Source organism: Micropterus dolomieu, linkage group LG23 (assembly GCF_021292245.1).
Source record: "Micropterus dolomieu isolate WLL.071019.BEF.003 ecotype Adirondacks linkage group LG23, ASM2129224v1, whole genome shotgun sequence".
Classification (NCBI taxonomy): Eukaryota; Metazoa; Chordata; class Actinopteri; order Centrarchiformes; family Centrarchidae; genus Micropterus; species Micropterus dolomieu.
The window spans coordinates 24,442,831-24,464,968 of NC_060172.1; the positions used below are offsets into that span (position 1 = coordinate 24,442,831).

The window sequence follows — 22,138 nt, forward strand, 5'->3', positions numbered from 1 at the left end:
AAATAACGAAGGAGTGGCTTCACAACAACTCCGTGGCTGTTCTTGAATGGCCCAGCCAGAGCCCTGACTTAAACCCAATTGAGCATCTCTGGAGAGACTTGAAAATGGCTGTCCACCAACGTTTACCATCCAACCTGACAGAACTGGAGAGGATCTGCAAGGAGGAATGGCAGAGGATACCCAAATCCAGATGTGAAAAACTTGTTGCATCTTTCCCAAAACGACTCATGGCTGTATTAGTTCAAAAGGGTGCTTCTACTAAATACTGAGCAAAGGGTCTGAATACTTATGACCATGTGATATTTCAGTTTTTCTTTTTTAATAAATTTGCAAAAATTTCTACATTTCTGTTTTTTTCTGTCAAGATGGGGTGCTGAGTGTACATTACTGAGAAATAAAATGAACTTTTTTGATTTTTGGAAAATGGCTGCAATGAAACAAAGAGTGAAAAATTTAAAGGGGTCTGAATACTTATGACCATGTGATATTTCAGTTTTTCTTTTTTAATAAATTTGCAAAAATTTCTACATTTCTGTTTTTTTCTGTCAAGATGGGGTGCTGAGTGTACATTACTGAGAAATAAAATGAACTTTTTTGATTTTTGGAAAATGGCTGCAATGAAACAAAGAGTGAAAAATTTAAAGGGGTCTGAATACTTTCCGTACCCACTGTATATATATATATAAGTTAAAAAAACACATAATCACGAGAAAAATCTAATTACATTCTAACACATGAAATAGTGCAGCAGCTCAAATATTGGAATATAATATAATATAAAGTATAATACTGTGGTAGAGGTAGGAGAGAAATAGTAAACAGTAGTGAGCAGTATAATGTAGTAAATATATATACATAATGAGAACAGTTATAGACATGTATCATAGAAGTACTATGATGGATAAAAAGCATTTAACAGGTAGCAAAATAAATATATAGAATGTGAGGTGTACAGGTACTAACAGGTAGTAATAAAATGAACTAAGATGTAAACAGGTTTGTAAATAGTAAGTAACCTGGTTAGTAAGCAGGTGGAGCCCGTGCAGTGGAATATGTATGTACAGTACCATTAAGTATAGTATGGCAGTAGTGTAAAGTAGGGAAGTGTAAAGTTACATCCATTTATCAGTACAGTGAGAGTAAAGTGAAATAGTGGCAAACTCACGAGTTCAGAAGTCTTATGGCCTGCACACACATTTCCAGCAGGATTTCACAGTTATTACTTATTTGACTGACTCCACTGGTAGATGTAGGACTTTCACTCACCTACTGTTCCTCATGAACAACAAAGGGATCATATTTACTTTCAAATACGTGTAACTGTAGTGCTAATGTGCAGGCATTTCACTGCTATTGACCTTTGAGACATGTTACAATAAGAAAAGTATAACCATGACAGTTTAACAGGCAGAACAATAGTGTTTCTAATGTTTTGTAACCAGGCACAAAATCTGTGAGGTTGAAGTTGAAGGAGTTATCACAATTTCATGTGCACATGTGTGATTTGTGCACATTACTCGTCATTTTTATTTTCATTATGTTTTTTGGATTCTTTCATCTTTAGTCAAACGCATACCGAGTACCCCATTGTTTTTATTATGTTTTCATTCCAAAGGTTTTTTTACTTCAAGTTCATGCCACATTTTTTTGTGTCATTTCGACCAATTAAGTACAGTAACTTCCACTAATTTTAAGGCAAAGGAGAGACGGAAAGGTTCATTTTAATACCTATTAATAAAAGTTAAATACAGTAAATATATAAACACAGAGCAAGGTGAATGTGGAATTTTTTTTGTACCAAGATATGCACCAGTTTATTTTATTTTTTATGTTGTTATGTCCAGACTTTTCCAGACCAAGAGTAGAGATTTTAAGAATTTGCTGCTCACTCTGCGGTGTTGCTTTGTGAAGAAATTAATGTGGAGGCTATTCTAAAAGAGAAGTGATTGCTTAACTTACTCAAAGAAGGTTAAAGTCAAGGGCAACTGGTCGTGGTTGAACATACTAGAAGACGACGAGGTTTCGTCCCTCATCCAAGAGACTTCTTCAGTTGTGAAATGACCAGTAGGGAAACTCAGCTATTTAACCTCTGTGGACGTCGTTTGCCAAGATCATCGATACATCACCCGCGGTCAAGTCTGAACAACCATCACTGGCATCTTCACCTGAGGCCAAGAGGTAACAGCAATATAGGACACGCGTCTGAGGACCACCGGGTGCACATTTTAGACAGAGAGGATGGATGGTTTGAAAGAGGCGTCAAGGAAGTCATCTACACCTGGGTTGAGAAGCCGTCTCTGAACAGAGGAGGGGGATATACCACCACTTATCCCCCACTTACAATGCGGTCCTTTCATCACTTCGCAGGAAACTTAACAAATGTTACCTCTTGGCCTCAGATGCCAACAATGGTCGTTCAGACTTGGGTCATTTTAACGACCAATGATCAATGTCGTTACAACAGCCAGGAGCACTAACGAACAAGTGGTATCGATGATCTTGGCAAACTACCCCACAGAGGTTAAATAGCTGAGTTTCCCTACTGGTCATTTCAGAACTTAGGAAGTCTCTTGGATGAGGGACGAAACCTCTCATCTTCTAGTGTCTTCAACCAAGTCCAGTTGCCCTTGACTTTAACCTTCTTTGGATAACTATGACCTGGATGACTGAGAATCACACACAACCTGCTTAACTTACTGTTAAGGCAGTCTGGACTGGTGCCCATGCTTATTCTGAAAATGCCTAGCTGTAAGGGGAACTCACAGTTGTATAGGTTGTATTTTACTATTTTGACAGATAAAGCTACAGCCATAGCCTATAGACTTATGTTTATATTATGTAGCCAAAGCTAATTGTATAACATTGTAAGGACTGGCCATGGTTCAGAGTTATATTTTATTATTTTCTACAATTTTGTATCTATGTTAATGTTCATATTCACTCATCTTAAGATTCTATAGATAATATTAAATGTAATACCTGTTTTTACCTCATTGTACTGTATAGGTCTACTTATACTTAGAGTTAAATTCACAGATAAACTCCCTTTAAATTGTAGTTGGAGCACTAGGGTGTCAGGTTTGACCTTGTGGCAATGGCAAAACAGTGGGAGCAGTGTTGAGTGAGTGAAATGCATTGTGTGTTGTCCGCTCACAAAAAAAAAAATTGGGCCCCTATTCCTGATACAGTAAAACATCAATAAATAGTCTGGGCTTTTTATTTGCTTCAACTCAGTTCCCACAAATTTTTTGCTCAGCAAAGATGGGAAATACAGTAAATAACTATAAGTAAATTCCTTTATGACCACTTCAAAGGTAGGGATTCACCACTTTTTGCCCCTTTACCTCTTGTTTACCATGCTGGTAAAGCTGAATAAATTATAATTTGATGCTCTGCTAGACTGAACGATTAAATTGGGGAGAATCTAACTACAATGTGTAGCATGTCCACATTGACAAAAGAAAAAAAAAGACCAAAAGCCAACAGTTTGAATTGAACGCAACATCAGCAAAGATGGTCATCTCTTTAATGTCCATCTTGTTTAAAAACAATTATTATTAAAAACAATATGCGTACGATACTTTGTATGTTTGTGTTTCCTACAGATGATACAAAGCCTGTTCACAATCTCAAGGGGCTAGAGACAATTGCACCTCTGGTCCGCTCTGTAGAAGAGACCCCTGAGCCAATCTCCACTGAAGTACAAGGCACCATTCCCTCCTGGATCAATGGCAACCTCCTCCGCAACGGCCCAGGGAAGTTTGAGTTTGGAAACACACAGTGAGTGTCATGGTTTTGGGTTTGAGTGTTTTCATTTCCCATTATATTTTTAAAAGTATCCTTCCCCCTGTGTCTTTCTGTAGACATCTGTCTTTGTGTGTTTTCCTGCTTGATTGACTGTCTGCACTGCCCTAATGAGTTGCACCGGTGTCTTGTAATCTGCCCCTCTCCTCTGTATATATAGTCCTTGTGTTTCCCTTTTCTTTGGTAGTGTAGTGTGCTCCTAGTGTCCAGTCGGCGATTGATAGCTGTATCAACCTCTTATTCCTCCTGAACTGCAACAATCCTGCTCCTTTTTGGATTGCTAATGACTCCAATTCAAGAGCTCTAGCAGTCTGTGGTTTACCTGGCTCCACAGGCACACCTGCCTATTACCAAGTTGTCACCAGTCTCCGGTTCTGCACTCCAGTCCTGCTGTTGCCGGCGTCTGGTTCCTCACTGAACCTACTTACTTACTCCAGTCCTGAGTTCCAGTCATGTTGCCAGCCTCCGACCCAACCCCCAGAGGGATACTGCTTTTGTAGCCGGCCACCAGAGGGTTTCTGCCTTCGACACTGGCATCCAAAGGGTTTCTGCCTTCATCGCTTGTCCCCAGAGGGTGTTCTCCTTTGCTGCCGGTCTCCTGGTTGTCCTCCAGACCTGCTCAGTCCGTCTGTCCTGCCTCCATACTATCCACCTGAGGTCTCCAGTTCCGCTTCTGTCCTGCCTTCAGGCCACTTGCCTGAAGACTCCTGCTCCACCCCGTCAAGCTCCCTACACAAGCTCCTCTCCAGCACAAGTTCCTCTCTTCAGCTCCCTGGATAACTTGCCCCTGAAACCCTCCTCCAGAACCCCTCCACCCACCTAGTTCAACTTTGTTTGCCTTGCGTTTGACAGCTAACCTGTTTTTGCTCCTTGCCTTCCCTTTTTTTCCTGTATCTGCGCTTGGCTCAAGAAGACAGTGAGTTGCTGCACAAAACAACTGAAAAGGTATTCAAATCGATGAGATTAAGCCTTACCTCTGAATTTCATCACAGCTACAACCACTGGTTTGACGGGATGGCTATGCTACACCAGTTCAAGATCAACAAAGGCCAGGTGACATACATGAGTCGGTTCCTGCACAGCAATGCCTACAAGAAGAATAGTGAAAGGGACCGCATCGTGATGTCAGAATTTGGTACCCTCGCCATGCCCGACCCATGTAAAAACTTCTTCCAGCGCTTCTTGTCTCGCTTTGAGATGATGGGTGAGTAGGCTGAATAAGAAGGAATGGAATAAAGAATAAATAGATAATATGTGGAATGTGCTATCTTGCTCTGGGGTTTAAATGAAACAACAAGCACAAACCCAGTGAAACCAGCTTGGGAATTTGAGAAGGAGCTGGAGGACTAGAGGGGGAAAAAAGGACAGTTTGTTCAGTATCAGTGTTTCCTTTGCTATATCTCTGGTGAGGCCAGGGGTGAAGTCTGTAAAGTACTCTGTACACAACTAGTACATAATAACATGTTATAGTGGGGAAGCAAATAGGGTAGCGGAAATTTCCTGGACTTTACACTGCAGCAAACTATGTAGCAGATTGATTTACTAAGATTTCTATAAAAGTAGGAACGCTTTCATTAATTTACAAGGCCTCAGTAATCCTGTGTTTTTCTCTGCTACAGAGCCCACGGACAATGCAAGTGTGAGCTTTGTGAAATACAAAGGGGACTACTATGTCAGCACGGAGACAAATTTCATGCACAAAGTAAACCCAGAGAACCTAGAAACATTGGAAAAGGTACTTTCATTATTGTCATAGAGTGATAGATGTTAATATTAATACCAGTTTATATTTAATTATAATGCAACATAAAGACAGGTTTTATTCTATTTAGTTGACCAATTATATCAGCCATAATCATCATCTACTACACACTCATCCTTCTCATTATCCAATATGTTTTGTAGGTGGACTGGAGCAAGTTCATTGCTGTAAATGGAGCCACTGCTCACCCACACTGTGACCCTGACGGTACTACCTACAATATGGGCAACTCCTATGGAAGAAAAGGTTAGTACCATTGTCCACAAAACCCACATTAAGGTTTACATAAATCAACAGCTGAATATTTTTTTCCTCATCCTCCTTTATGATAAAAACTAAATCGTGATAACGGAATTGCCTGCACACATCTCGTATTTTATCTAAAAGACGCCAGGGCAAATGTGTGTAAAAGATACTACAAGGTACATTATTATCCCGGCTATTCCAGGATCCCAATATAACATCATAAGAGTACCTCCTGAGAAGACAGATGCCAAAGACACCCTTCATGGAGCCACTATACTCTGTTCTATTGTGCCTACAGACAAGTCCCATCCCTCGTACTACCACAGCTTTGGTAAGCCAGCACTCCGGGATTTAATTCATTACTGATGACTGTATATTTCACACTACTACACTCGGCTACAAAGCCCAGTGATACCCTTCTCCTGCTTCCAGGCATGTCTGAGAACTACGTGGTGTTCATTGAACAGCCAATTAAGATGGACCTGCTAAAGATAGTCACATGCAAGCTAAGGGGGAAGGCTTTGAGCGAGGGCATCTACTGGGATCCCAAGCAGGAAACTGTCTTCCATCTTGTTGACAAGCACACAGGCAAGGTAAGATGTGGCTGTGATAGTTAGGCGTGAGGACTTACTTGAACTTTAAGAAACTTGATGAAAATTTAATTCTGCTTGTATATTCCTTACCGCAGGTCAGCTCAGTGAAGTACCACACCAAAGCCATCTCAACCTTCCATCAGATCAACGCCTTTGAGGAGGATGGATTCTTGATGCTTGACATGTGCTGTGCAGACGACGGCCAAGCCATCAACAACTACCTTATCCAGAATTTACGCAAGTCAGGAGACGCACTAGATGAGGTCAGCATATAATTACGCACATGCAGTTACTGAAGGAAAAATCTACCCCCTGATAGTCTTAAACTGTCTTGCAATTCAGAATGTTTTTTTTCATCAGTTTTTTTTATTTTCAGTTGTACTGCTGCTTTTTACATCACATTTTTTCAGTCTGTTTGCACGAGGAGACAAAAGGAAAGCACGGTAAGAGATGAATCCCTATACTGCATTGTCCCTGTACTGTGTCCCTTCCCAGGTGTACAACACCATGTGCAGGGCTTTCCCTCGGCGTTTTGTTCTGCCCCTTCATGTGACCAGTGAAACCCCAACAGGCCAGAACATGAACACTCGACCCTCCAGTAGCGCTACGTGTGTCAAAATCAGCAAAGATAAGGTGAGTTTGAAACTGAATTGTATTCTTAAGTATGTATTTCTAAATTTACATTCCTTATTAGTGGACATACTGGATGTATTGCTCAGAAACATGTCTTGACAGCTCATATTGTGCTGTACAAAACAGACCACACTCCAAGGGATTAATAGTGGTGGAAGAATTATCCATCTTCTTTACTTGAGTAGAAGTAGCAATGTCATGATGTCAAAATATTCATTTTATGTAAAATGAATATTTTACGGATTTTGACGGCAGGATTTTGTCCTGCCGTCAAAATCTTACTTAGGTAAAAATACAGTAGTGTTATCAAAAAGGTATTATACTATTGATTATTTCTGTAGTTAATTCCACTTAATAAAGGCAGCAATTGGCAGGAATTTCCTAGAGGTTGTTACTAAGTTTTTGACTCGTAAACAGTGACTGTAACATTTCATACACACAACCAATGGGAGTTCTTTGCAAATTAAAAGTTATGCATAATTTAAGATGGCTGCTTTGAGTGACAGGTGGTTGCCCTCTAATGATGTGTCGGTTTCGAACAAGTGTCTTTTAAGTGAATGATGGGAGCCGATTAAAATTTCAACATATTGCAGATGAAGAAGCTTGCATATTTATTTCTTGCAACAAATACGAATGTTACGTAGGCAGTGATCAACAGAATCGGTACTAAATGAAGTGTGGGAGCTGAAAGAGCCGGCCCTCAGAAAGGAACGGTGCCATAAGATCCGCGTCCCTTCAAAGAGCCGTAATTCAATAGTGTCCTCTCAGGTGCCGAGCCGCTAGGTGGTTCAGCAACAAGGCTTCATTCAGTCGCGCATCAGCTCCTATCCATCTATCAAATTCAAATAATTTAAATAAGATCCAGTTGATGAAACCAATATCACTCAACAAAGAAACAGTTACTTGGTTGGATTTCAAGTCAAACCAAAATTCTTCCTTTACACATGAGCATCCCAAACTGAAGCTAATGCTCAGTGAACTGATGGAGACCTTCCTTGCATGACCATAGCAAAAACTCTTACGTTGACTATAAGTAACAATAGACGGTTGAGCCTCTCTTTGTCAACAGGTGTTCTGCCAACACGAGAATCTGCATGGAGATGACCTCCACGAGTACGGTGGCCTGGAGTTCCCTCAGATCAACTATGGCAGATATAACACACAACCATACCGTTATTTCTATGGCTGTGGCTTCAGACACCTGGTGGGAGACTCTCTGCTCAAGATGGACCTGAAGGACAAGACGCTCAAGGTGTGTGTGTGTATACATTCTGGGAGAATGGCTTTATTTACAAGTACATAAAGTCTTCCTCTTCATGGTGTATATTGTAAGTTGTAAACTGTATGCTTAAATCATGCACAATTCTCCCATTAACAAACAGAAGTAGAATTCAGAACTTCTATTTTGGTACGATATTGTAGAGGTCAGTATGAACAGCTGCTACAGTTATTGTGGAAATTGTATGCAAATGCTTAGCACATAAAGCAATAAGCACAAAACACAGAAGAGTTGAAGTTATTAATTGTAATTACAAGGAGTCTGTAACCTTACCACAAGGCATGTGTATATTATGAGCTGAACACGCAGTGGTCACGTGCTGACATAACTCAAACTCTTGTACAACCTCTGGTTTCTTCCTAACATGGTATTCCCTCCTATGGGACTCTCATTGTAAGCATGACCAAACATGGAAAAATAACACATGCTGTTACTCAAATGCCACACCTTAAATGGAGAAGAAGCACATGGCAGAGTTTCATGGTTAATAGAATGAAAACATGAGAAAACCAGTAGTTTTACTGTTATTTTCAGTTTATATTTATAGTTTAATTTAAGAATAATGGTTCAAGAACAAGGTTTTGTTTTGTCAGAATTAATCGTCATCCTTTACGTAGCTTTGTCTTGTCCAAAATACAACACAACTTTAAGCACCATAGCAGAAATGTGTCTATGTCACTGACCACATCTCGTCAGGTATATCATACAAATGTTAGGGAAATCTGTATATCCGTTTTCATGCTGAGAGTTTGATGAGAATATCTTCTTATCTGTTTCCTAAAATATCAAACTAGGTGAAAACTTCTTTTTCCTGGTTTACTATGCAAAAGGTAAAGAACAATATACATCAATGCTGTTCAGTTTGTCTGATGGAAGAATAAGGTTCCAGAACAATAATATATCTTACGCTATCATGGTGCATGAGTGCAGACCCAAATACTGACAGACTGGTACCGTTAATGACTTATTGCCACAGTGAAGACAGTTAATCTCTCCTTCTGGTTCACTACACAACCACAATCATGGGGAAGAGTGTCTTCTGACTTGACAGTTGTCCAGAAGACACTCATTGACACGCTCCACAAGGAGAGTAAGCCATAGAAGGTCATTGCAGAAAGCGCTGGCTGTTCGCAGAGTGCTGTACCAAAGCATATTCATGGTAAGGTGACTGGAAGGTTAAAGTGTGGTAGGAAAAGGGAATTGGGAAATCATGGTACCAGAGTCTACATCAGTCCACAGTCAGGGATGATTTTGGGGTACCATGTCATCTGCTGGTGTTGGTCCACTGTGTTTTATCAAGTCCAGAGTCAATGCAGTCATATGGATTTTTGATTTCCATGAGCTGTAATCAAGATTAAAACAAAAAAGGCCTGAAATACTTCACTTTATGTGTAATCAATCTAGAATACACAAAAGTTTCACTTTTTGACATAAATTACAGGGAAACAATAACCTTTTCACAATATTCTAATGTTCTGAGATGCATTTATATGGGTAGAAAATATCAATATACTGTACATGTGCACCAGTACCTCACGCTTCACTAGCACCTGACAAGACCTCTGCGATCTGACCAACCTCTGACATTACACCTACAATTTCCATATCATGGCATAGGCGCACAGTGCATTTCGTTATCCAATGAAGGTTAAAGTCAAGGCCAACTGGACTTGGTTGAAGATACTGGAAGACGTTTCCTCCCTCATCCAAAGGACTTCTTCAGTTCTGACTGACTGGTAGGGAAACTAAGCTATTTAACCTCAGTGGGGTTGTTTGCCAGGATCGTCAATACTGCTGGTTCCTTAGTGTTCCTGGCTGGCGTAATGACAGTCGTTATGGTCGTTACGACTACCCCAGGCCAAGACTGAACGACCATCGTTGGTATCTTCACCTGAGGCCAATAGGTTACGTTTGTTGAGTTTCCTGGGAAGTGATGAAAGGACAGCATTGTAAGTGGGGGATAAGTGGTGGCGTAGACTTTAATCTTCATTGGATAACTATGACCTGGATGATTGAGAATCTTCACAGACAGTGCATTTCATTGATATGTTCCACCCCTAATATTCAGTTTCTGGTGGCTTGAAAGCAAAGGTACAAAGCACATGGCAACATAGAAACTTCAAAGATCAAGTACAAAAATTTACACTAAACATTTAAATTTAGTAAACAATGACTGTACTGAAATAATAATCTTCTGTTGGTGAATATGATATACTTGTGTGCGTGTATGTGCGTGTGCCTCAGGTCTGGTACCAGAAGGGTTTCTTCCCGTCAGAGCCCGTGTTTGTGCCGTCACCGGATGCCATGGAGGAGGACGATGGCATCATCCTCTCTGTGGTTCTCACCCCCTCACAGGTATTATTCTGTTTATGACGAGTAAAGATAAAGGCTTGATTAGCAAAAAAAGCTATCTCCATTTTTATTTATTTTCTTAAATCATGTTTTTTGTGGACGTCTGGGAATTTCAATCAGACCGGTGTTGATTTATTGATTCGTACTTAATACTCTTCAGATGTAGACAAATCATAGGAGAGCCCACGAGATGGGAAGTTTAATATTTTTTCGAAGGTTTAGTGGTAAAAGTGCTGATCCTTCTGGAGTTACGTCACTGTTTGCCACTGGGTTTCTTGAGTTGTATCTACCCCCGGGCAGCAGGTCTGCTAGTCGACCTCTGAGCTTGATTCATTTTCTTTTCCAAGTCTGTTATTAGACAGACACATAATCCATCATAAATATTCATGAGGGAGATGAGCAGAGTCATCAATATTCTATACAAAGTTCATTTCGATAGTTCAATAAAACAGAAAACAAAACTTTCTAAAGCATAGACCCACAATGGCAGAAAATTAATTTTCTGGCCATAGTAGTGCTACCAGTAATATTAAGTTAATACTTAATAATATGGTATTAAGTCTGCAGAGAGAGGGGGGGGGGATTACAGTTACATATGAAATAATTAGAATTTGCAAAGATTTCGGTCACTGGGATTTTTGTTGGAAATTGCTGCAGAAATAAATGTTACTTAGGGTTTGCGACTAATGTATGAACTGAACTTTAAAGTGAACTACAGTGTTTGCAGATATTGGTACATCTGAAAGATAAAAACAGCAAATGAGTTAGCTCTACATATTCCAAACTTTTAATTGAAAGTTAAATCCTATTATATGAGAGGCATGTAGACGAGCGTGAACCATCCCAAGGTGTTGGTGCTGTGCTCTTTTCCGACAGCATGTCTGGTGGCTTGAATCGTCGCGCTACAGCGTATTATTAATCTCCTCTCTTCTTTTAAGTATGCATCAGGCAGTAAGCAAGTTTATTTATATAGTACCTTTCAAGAGCAGACATCCCAAAGAACTTCACAACAAAAGACAGAAAAAAGCAACTAAAATACAGAGCAACAGACATGAAATGCTGACATAAAGCAAATCAAAGGCTGAAGCACAACTGAAGCTAAAATTAAACTGTCATGATCATCAGCAGTTTGATAGTCTGTCAATCAGCACTGTGGAAGACTTTAAGAGCATGCAATGCAAATGGAAAATATTTCTAAACTGATATTTTTAATTATTCATGTAATTATCCCTTTAAAGAACAGCGTGTTCCTAAGCAGTCAATTTTAATTGCCTCATTGAGCCACTTGTGTCAAAAATTGACCCCAAATTGTTCTAAGAATTTGTAGCCAGATTTTAATGTAATATACAGGATGTTTGGGTGCTTTAGGCAATCGGAGCTGCACTTCTAAAGAAATGTAACTCTGGGACAGGGTTCGTAAGTTCAAACTAACTGAACAATATTGGCTGGTGGAAAAACATCATGCTTTACATGTACTGTTACTGTCATTATTCTGATAATAAGCTCTCTGTGGTTCTTAATGTAACTCCACCAAACTCTTCTCTCCAGGATAAAGGAACATTTCTCCTGGTTTTGGACGCAAAGACATTTGAAGAGCTGGCAAGAGCCAACGTGCCTGTTAACATGCCTTATGGCTTCCACGGTACCTTCAACTGCTCGGCATAAACCTGTTTCTGTCATGGTGAAAGTGTATCTGATATTCAATATAAGACAAAGGAAAGTAAATTCACTGTTGATCATTATAACCACTGTATTCCTGATGGTACTGAGTTACTGCTGCACTATATGCTGAAGATGGATGCAGTGTTCTCTTACTGGCTGAATGCTGATTAAGTATTTTACTGAACTGATTTCTGGTTTGTAAGAACATCCAACAGTAATGCCATTAAGACTGTTTCAGCCTTTAATGAATCCAAAGATACTTATAATATTATAATCAATTATATTCCTTTTGTATCACCCTAAAACTGACATTCTGTACTCAAGGGGGAGAGGACTCTTGAGTTATTATACTGTAGACTACAGCCACCAGGCCACCCAAGTGCCAAAATAAAATTTTTTAAAAACACATTCTTTGTAATTTTATTTCAATTAAACAATAGTTTTTACAAGTTGTATTACTTTTATGCTCTTCATACACTGTATAATAAATGTTTACTTCTGTGAACGGTCAAAGTTGTGGATCGTCTTTGCATCCTAAACACACAGAGCCTCTGCCAAGATAATGTAAATGTACAGCTGTTTCATGTGCAAACAGGATTGTACTAGTAGCTCTTATTTATGCTGCATCAATATATTACATAGACAGAAAAGGGATAGCAATTTATCATGTTTTTTAATGTCAGGGTAGCCCAAGATGGCAGTTTTTGTAGAATCCCACTTTCCCAGGTTATTTTTGATGCTACAATTTATATTTTGCTTAAAATTTGTTTAAATAATGCCAGATATTGCTAAAGCCATCAACCTCACCCTAGATTTAAAATCCCAGCATGGACATTCTGGCTTCCTTGTTCTCAAAGTCTTTGTTTTTTTTATGCTTTTCCTCATTCAGCTTTCTCCTCACTTCCTTCCCTGTGTTTGTTGCGGAATTGGAATTTTCTCAATTATCTTTTCTTTTCACAATTTTTCACAGAAGCTTCACAGAAAAGGGTAAAATGTAGTAAAATCCAATTTCACACTATTTTTAAATCAGATTTGTCTTATAAAAATGGTCTATAAAATTTAAACGCTCAGGGCAAAAAAACAGCTTTTCATTATTAACTTTGTCAAAGGTTAAGTGTTAAAGCACAAACAATTCAAGTTTACCCATAGTAAGCCTAAAAATGGACTAACTGGCTCTGCAACAGATGTAAATATTATCTTTATTATTAACATTAGAGGCTCACAGGGGTTGCTGAGAATTTTTTTTTGCCAATATACTGTCAGTGCACACATGGACATGGCATAGGTTCTGAATTTTAGTCAATGCATAATAGTTTATTAGTAAAAGTATATAGCTATGGATACATATTATTATTTAGAACGATTTTTAGCAGGTTTTAAATAATACACATTTCTAACAATACATTTAATACTGGTGCTTGAATATAGTGTGGCTACTCTTTAGATACATTTTTAATTATAAACATTTTAACCAGACTATCAAACTAAATGTTATTATTGTTATTAATTATGTTGTTATATTAGTAATTACCTTTAGTATTTGTTGAGGTTAAGATTTGAGAAACACTTTACAGGGTGAAGAATACCCTCTGATGGTATGAAATAAGTTGAAACACAGTATGGCTAACAAGAAGACTGATACAAGTGCAGTACAGTGGTCACTACTTTTCAAAACCTGATTACTTTAAACTCTTGAGTCCAGAACTGAATTTGTGTTATTTGAAATGCCAAGAAAGACCAAACCAATATGTGTGTGCATCATGGCTGAGGTTTTTTTTTTTTCTGAAGTAATTTCTACATCCACTAGGTGTCAGCATGTGATGCCATTTCAGGTGCCGTCAATTATACTCTGTAATCTGCAGAATCAGAACCTAAACTAACTACTGGACCAAGATTTGTTAATACAAATTTTACAGGAAAGACAAACGTTTGCATGTTGCTTTATGTTGTTTGTTTGTGTTGTGTGCAACTTGACAACAAGAAGACATTGGGTTTTTGAGCAACAATAATGCAACCTCCCCCTTCAGTGACCGTGTTGCACTTTCTGTATTGTAAGCCTCGTGGAAAGCAGCCCTTTCTGCCTTCAGCTGTATGATTGTGAATGGATCTACTTTCTGCCTCATACAACTGTTGCAACAAAGAGGGTGAGGAAGGAGCATATCTCTGAGGGAGGTGGGCTCAACATGGGCACACCGGCTATTAGAGGGATCAAACCTGCGACCTTCTGACAATTGGACAGTCTGTAACTGCCAGCGCACCCTGCCACACCAAAACATACTGCAAACACTGAAGCAGCCTGGCATTAAACCTCAGAGGGGCTATTTCCAAGTCTGTGACCTTAATAGCTGCATTTATAGGACACTTGAGACAATGTGCCTTAACTGGGGAAATAAAAACAAACACAAGACAAGATGCATGAAAAGAAAAAAATAAAATAAATATATCAAAATTAAAACAATGGATTAAAGCAGAAGACTAACTGCAGCTTTCCAATTCACTTTTCAGGCTGCGTGTGTGGCCGGAGAACAGATTCACATTTCCATAGAGGAGTGAACAAAAGGGAAAAGGAAAAAAAAAATACTCTGTGTTGCTGACAGCCGGTTAGAGCAACAGGAACCAAACTCTTAAAAGGAAACCTAAATCCAACAGTTTTTTTCCCAGTCAATTTAAGTTTTATAAGTTTCAGCGATGCTTCTTGAGTACAGAACATGCATTACTGATGGTTACAGCTAGGACTGAAGACAGTACATTACGTTAGAACAATGGTGATATTTAAAAGTCAAAAATGATTTCAAGAATAATATGTTTCACATCAAGTCCTCTGAGTGTGCATTATTCTCTAGTATACTAATATACTTTGTATAACCAACTGAAGGAATGGGGCATGACAAAACAAAATGAACCTATCAAAAATACAGACAGTGATGAATCACAGATTTGATGTTGATCCACTTTAGATCAACTTAGAACAGCTCATTGAACAGGAATCCAACAGCTGCTTCTTTTGATTTATTCTGCGAGCAGAAGTGCTGAAAGATAATTTCCTTGTAGCAAATCCCTGTTATTAGCAATTCAAACTATGATGGTTTTGTATGCCATATATAACAACAGATGTTTTGCTAAAAGCATTTGACAAAATCCTTTGGTCATCACAGAATAAACATGTACCAGGGTGCAAGTAGCTGTAAGTCGAATGAACAATCATTTTCAACTCAGCGTTGGTTTGATTTTCTTATTTAGCACAGAGTGACTGCACTACAGGAAGTGGGCTCAGTGGCAGCAGTTTTGTAAAGTCTATTGAAGCAGTCAGTTACGTCTCAGGTCAGGAATAATGGTTTTCTGGCAGAGTAGTAGTTTGTGATCAGCTGTGGCATAAGAAGCACAACATTTATTTTTAGCTTGAATCTCCTTTGTGATATGAATAGCAGTGAAAGCTGCTGCCTGTTGTGTAAACTCAAGAAATGTTTGAAGTCAGACACCACTGAGAGCATCTGTGCTGCCACAGTCAGGACCCTGTTAAGACATATTATATTGTGGTGAAATTTATTTATACATTTAATATCTGTGTGTTATTTACAGCAGCCATTGCAGGAAGGCTAAAAGTTAGCTACCAGACAGAAAACCTAAAGAAGTGATACTCCTCAGTTTAATTGACTGAGAATAATTCTAATAACTGTTTTGGCCACTTGGGGGATCATTTACGCATCATCACAATATAAAGCTGATATGTGTTAGCAAAAAGTGGCATTTTTACATTTCAAGTAGACATGTCATGGAGTGACATTAGCATTCACATTTTCAAGTCATGGACTGCTTTGAGGTGCAGGAAAACAAACTGGGGAGGGAGGGAATTTTTTTTTTTTTAACCTTTATTTAACCAGGTAGGCCTATTGAGACCAGATTCTCATTTGCAACGACGACTTGACCAAGAAAGTATAGACAAGCAGGACAAAATATAGTTACACATTGAATACACATAGTACAAAATACAAAAATACAAAATGCAGTAATGTCTGTAAGGAGAATATTTTAAAATGCAGTAGCTTCTATGTACATTTAGTGCAGGTGCCGACCGTTCAAGGAGGTAGGTCAGATTGTATGCATATGTTGTATGGCAACAATAAAAATCACGATATACAAATATATAGTCTATATATAAATAGAAAATACTGAGTACAGAGATCTATAAACATTTTGTGCAAATTGAGTTCAAATTACAGAGGTAGGTCAGGTGGTGTGCGAAACAGTATGGCAGTAGCGATAGGAAGGATGACATTTGAGAATGCTTGCGCAAATGGAATGGTGCAAAAGAGCATAAAACAGATAAGGCAGCGGTACAGGGGAAACTGTGCAACTAAGAAAGGGACGTGACAGAGCAAGTTCTTGTATTGATTTGCAAAAACAGTGCGTGAGTGGTGGAGGAGACCTAGCATGAACAGAGATCGGACAAGAGTTCAGACAGACGTACTTTAAAGGCAGTGAGGAGGATGAGGGTCTCTAGCCTCTAGCTTGAGAGTTTTTTGTAACTCATTCCAATCGTTTGCAGCGGAGAACTGGAAGGAGTGGCGGCCGAAGGTGGTGTGGGCTTTTGGGGTGACCAGAGAGATATACCTGCTTGAGCGCAGGCTGCGGATGGGTAATGTTATAGACACCAGTGAGCGTAGGTATAGGGGGGGCTTTGCCTAGCAAGCACTTGTAAATAAGTTAGTAACAGTGAGTTAGGCGTTGAGTGTGTAACGACGGCCAGTCAATTAATGCGTAGAGGTCGCAGTGGTGGGTATTAAACGTGGCCCCGGTAACAAAATGGATGGAACTGTGGTAGACCATATCCAGTTTTTTCAGGAGAAAGTTTGAGGCAAATCTGTAGATGACATCACTGAAATCTAGCATGTCATTCTTACCCAGGCAAATTTGGCAGCACGAGTGAAGGAGGCCCTGTTGCGGAATAGGAAACGGATTCTGGACTTAATTTTAGATTGAAGGTGGTTTATGTGGGGCTGTCTATCCAAACACCTAAGTATTTCTAAGTGTCCACATATTCTAATTCTTAACTGTTAAGATGTTACTTAACTGTTGATATTATATTGTGTTTTCAGTGGTGTATGAAGACCTTACATATTAAGTCATTTATATCTACATAACCCTGGGTCCCCCTTACATGGAAGTCTCCATGTTGCATCACCATGTTTCTACAGTAACCCAAAAGGATAAACTGCTCTAAAGAGTGCGTTTTGTCACTTTGTTGAATACGTACAAAGAAGAAGAAGTAGTAGTAGTAGTTGTAGTAGTCCTCTAGTTTGTTAGAAGTAAAAAAGACGTGAAAGAAGTAAAGAGCCGACAGAGCGTGTTGGCCACCATAGCTTCTCCTATGTGCATGCAAAGGGAGGGGGGAGCAGTGGCTGAGCCATTGGTTGCAATTCGCCACCCTCACCACTAGATGCCACCAAAACCTACACATATTATTTAGCACGAGCCGACAAAGCGTGAATCTCATCAAAGTAGGGGAAGACATGAAGCCAGACGAAGTAGGGACACATGCAGACAGATAACGGCAGAAATCAAGGATTTAATCGGTGTGGATTTTCCTAGATGGAAGGCTCTGATTTGGGACAAATATTTTCAAAGGGGCGCTGAAGTTGCCTGTTTTCTGCTGAACAGGTAATTAAGTTAGTCCAACTTTAGCAATGCAAATGAAAACTGTTGTTTGATAGCTTAGCTAAAAGATGGGCATAATCACTGATAGAAGTGACGTGTTTCCCTTGTCAACGTTGTAAAATATGTAGTTGAAAAATGCAACCCTCACCACTTGATGTCAGTAAAACTTACACACTGAACCTTTAATAGCACAGATGCTGAAATAAAGTTTGATAAACTCACTCCACAGCAAAATTTAACCAGAAGTGACTGTGTTTCACAGACGGAAAAGACACAATTATATTGCAATTTAAATCAGCATATTTGTGGCAAAGAAGACATACTGGCCTGGTAAGATAAACTCTCCTCTGATTATTTTTTATTTCAAACTTCATCCACTGTTCTTTTTCACAGTTTAGACAGACATGTTGTCTACTAGCCTTGACTGCAGCTTAGCTCAAACTTAAGGATGAATGATTATAAGAGATCAATTCCAATGTCCACAGGTGTAAATAATCAAATGAATGGCAGCTGAATTCCATTTAGCTGCTTCATCAGTGTCAGCAACCTGTTATTGTGCATATTGGCTGACTGTCATGACTTACTGGGACACTTGAAGAACGGGGCCATTGTTAATGTTATTAGTAACAACAGTGCTTTTCCTGCTATGGCAAGTCAAAACGTGCTGTGAAAGAGACCTATCCCTTCCAGGTATATTACAGTACAGCAGCTATAGGTCTAGTTTGGACAGGCCAGGAATACATGCTATACAAGCTATTTCAAGAGTCCTTGTTTTAAAGTTTTTGCAGTTCTATTTCTGCTCAAATTAAACAAACAAGCTGCAACATGTTTGTTAGTGAGCTTTAGAGGTGCTGGCTATTTTTGGCCTACAGAAAGAGCCAGGCTAGATTTCCTCCCTCCGCTTCCAGTCTTTATGCTAAGCTAGGTTAAGCTAATCAACACCCCACTGTAGCTTGGTAGTTAAAAGACGGATGTGTAAAACTTGATCTTCTCATGTAACTCAACCTATCAACCTATCATTTCCCCAAACTATTTAAAGCAGTTAGCTTATTCCTAGACCATAACACATTGTTATAACTCTAAACAAAACTAAGGTGAGCCTGGACTGTACTGGTGACCCGCTTGCTAGCTTAAATGATACAGCATGAAAGACACTTTTGGAATATTTGGAAGATATTTTTTTTCCACAGTTTCCCCGTTTACTTTTTTTGTGCTAAGCTGGACTAAACAAGTCCTGGACTTAAGTATCTTTACACTGGACAAAAAGTGATGGAACTGATGTCAATCTTCTCATTTGGCAGCATACAAGTTTATTTCTCAAAAATGTTGGTTTAAAACTCCAGTTCTGCTTTTAGATGACAGAGAGTCAGGCTATTACAGGAACAACTTTTGAAAACATGCAGAAAATGTTGACTCACTGAGGTAACCCTGTCAAAGGAAATAAAAAAATGTAAGATTTTTTTCCTGACAGGAAAAAAACCTATCAAAATTCCTTGACAGATTTTTTTTAGATCAATAGCATGTTAACAACTGTACAGTGTGTTTTAAATATACTACAGCACATGAGCCTTCTTTCATGAAACATCAGACTACAACAGAGTTAAGTTTTTCACTTCTGTTTCTCTTTTGTGCGCTGCATTCTCGTGATAATCATGTACATGTGAGGAATCCTATTTCTATTTCCACTCTACACTAGTCTGTTTTGAGTTAGTTCATTACTACAGTGAGTGCGCTGTGTATGTGTGTATGTGAACATTTTTCATATTCAAGATCACTGCTTGAACTCGAAGTACTGTGTGTGATATGTCAGTGTGGCATGTTCCCCTGGCACACACTGTGTATGGACTTACACACACATATCCACACACTAAATCCCTGCTGCAGTCTTTTCAATACATCCAGCCTGATTCACATTAACCCATAAAACATGTCTGACATATTAATCAGGTCTGCATGTGGAGGTAGCTCTACTATTGCACTGCTGTTAGGAAGAGGGCTCTCATTGGGCCATCTTACACATCCTAGCGGCCAATAAGAGAAGGCTGAATCCCTCCTCTCCTAGCAACAAGACTCCTTTTCTCTGAGTGGTGCAATCAGCAAACTGACACCCATAATTTTACAATATGAATAATTGCAACGGCTTTGCAGCAGAAGCTTGGAAACACACATTTATCCATTTCCACATCACTAGAAGATCTCTGTTTTCTGTTCTCCAAATTTCTTCGTCTCCCTCCTCTCCATCTTGGCTGCAGCTCTGTCTCCGAGTGCATTCAGGCAGCTCCTGTCTTACCATCTTAAAGGAACAGCCCTGCATATTTAAGTGTTTTTTTTTTTCTGTTGAGGGGCATTGTGGGTAATGGTCTGTACTTGTTGACCTCACAGCGCTGAATGGCGGGGCCTCTCTCAGGAGGGAGAAGAAATACCTTGGCACAGAGCTATCATTTCCCCAAGACACAACCAACCTCTCAGCTACGAGCTTCTCTTTCTGTACAGATGTTACACTCGAAGCTCGGCTCGTTTAACAGTTTCAACAAAAAACTGTGATAAAAAAGAAGGCCGACTATTTTGAGATACAGTATTCTTCTAAAACAGAGGTTACAAAAACAACAGATGGAGTGTATGTAATACACTGTAATGTATTACATGTAATGTCCTCTTAGATAAAGAAGAAATGGTTGAAGGTTTGCTGCAGTCTTAAATGACTTAGCTGTGGCTCTTGCACAGCACCTGTTGCCAGGCTACAGCAGTGCACGTGCACATGGCTGTCTGACCCCTGACCCTGAATGCATTCCTGTCCTTGCCCCTCTGGGAGTTGGGGAGAGCAGAGCACACGTTACATGTCTGCACAAAGGCCTCCTACAACCAGAAATACGTTGAATTTTTCGGCTATCATATTGCTTGTGGCGAGCTCAGGTATGGATCACAGTTTGCTGTGCTAAAAGAAAACCCCCAGCAAGTTTGCATGTGGTTTTTATCAGTTTTGTTTTGCAAGCTGCTCAGCAAAACTAGCTAGCCATCCCACTCTTTGGATATTAGTGTATTCAAAATAGAGTAGGAAGCTGCAGGGTTGGATATGTGAAGAGAAATGCCTCAAGTACAAAGTCTCTGTCTCATAGCTGTGTGAAATTTGACATGTGGCAATTGTAGGAACAGTCTGACCTTACACTTGCTAGACTTCTCAAATTTAGCAGAACAATATCTCATGGTCATTATAGGTCAATTGGGGTGGCATGCAGAAAGCGTCTGGCAGGTTGAGAAGGAGATAATTAACTACCCATATGACCTCCTGTCCTTTTCACCATCTTCCGTCCAGTCTCTGAATTTTCTAACAGCAGGAACAAAAGCCCCCACAAAGCTCATTTAGCCCAGTTTCAATGAGGATAGACAAGGAAAAAACGCTCTCCCTTTGAAGTGTGTTCCCTCCGTCCTGCTCCGGCCCCACCTCCTGTCCAGTGGATCAGACCGTTACAGTACGAGCAGCCCTTAACACACAACCACCGTTCAACCTTAGGTGACCCGTCCTCTCATCAGACCCGCCCTCCTCCGGAGGAATGCTGCTGATGGGAGTTTTTAATATTCCCCGGCCCTGTGTGCCCTCAAATTTGGCGGTGCGGCGTTAACACAAGCTGACACCACAGATTAGCCACAGACATCAGGAATGCCGCTGCCTTTTTGTGCCACGTGGACTTAGGCCAAAAGAGCCTTTGGTTGCAAAGGCCACAGAGACCTGCGAAAAACAGGTCCATGGCAGAAAGACGGACACTTCTCGGCGTGGCCGTCTTAATGTGGACACTTTTGGACACCTACTTTCAGGTGCTGTAATCCTACTTAACGGGCCATGTATTCATGTTGCTGCAAACTGTTTGTAAATCTCTACACAAGGATCTCTATGGCTACGTTCAGACTGCAGGCTCAATTCAACTTTTTTTCCCAGATCCAATTTTTTTGTTTGACAGTTCACATTATTGCTTCAACGTGACCCATATCAGCCTCCAGTGTGAATTGCCCGCTGCCTGAAAGTGACCCGCATGCACAGAAGAATAAAACGACATCACACGCAGCTCGCTGTCATACAGAAGTAAACAAGCCACACAGGTTAGCTATTGTCAGCTCCAGTTAGCTCATACTTGCTAACCCTCCCGAATATCGCGG

At 39.8% G+C, this 22,138-nt stretch overlaps 1 protein-coding gene and 1 long non-coding RNA gene across 4 annotated transcripts in view; one reads left to right on the plus strand and one right to left on the minus strand.

Moving 5' to 3' along the window:
- Window positions 1–12,739, plus strand: part of LOC123963299 (beta,beta-carotene 9',10'-oxygenase-like) — a 24,770-nt gene extending 12,031 nt beyond the window's left edge. For both annotated transcript variants that reach the window (XM_046040074.1, XM_046040073.1), the window contains exons 2-12: window positions 3,606–3,780; window positions 4,797–5,008; window positions 5,424–5,539; window positions 5,710–5,812; window positions 6,015–6,143; window positions 6,245–6,405; window positions 6,501–6,668; window positions 6,901–7,038; window positions 8,108–8,290; window positions 10,562–10,672; window positions 12,218–12,739. In XM_046040074.1, the coding sequence (XP_045896030.1) occupies window positions 3,606–3,780; window positions 4,797–5,008; window positions 5,424–5,539; window positions 5,710–5,812; window positions 6,015–6,143; window positions 6,245–6,405; window positions 6,501–6,668; window positions 6,901–7,038; window positions 8,108–8,290; window positions 10,562–10,672; window positions 12,218–12,334 (1,613 nt within the window). In that variant the 3' untranslated portion in view covers window positions 12,335–12,739. The remainder of the gene's footprint in view (window positions 1–3,605; window positions 3,781–4,796; window positions 5,009–5,423; window positions 5,540–5,709; window positions 5,813–6,014; window positions 6,144–6,244; window positions 6,406–6,500; window positions 6,669–6,900; window positions 7,039–8,107; window positions 8,291–10,561; window positions 10,673–12,217) is intronic.
- The window catches only part of LOC123963300, a 78,206-nt gene continuing 66,249 nt past the window's right edge, over window positions 10,182–22,138 (minus strand). The window contains exons 3-4 of one of the 2 annotated variants that reach the window (XR_006823150.1): window positions 10,571–10,680; window positions 10,182–10,240 (exon numbers count right to left, since the gene is read on the minus strand). This is a non-coding gene — a long non-coding RNA (uncharacterized LOC123963300). Of the gene's footprint in view, window positions 10,241–10,532; window positions 10,681–22,138 lie in introns of both variants that reach the window. The other variant, XR_006823151.1, reaches the window with a different exon arrangement.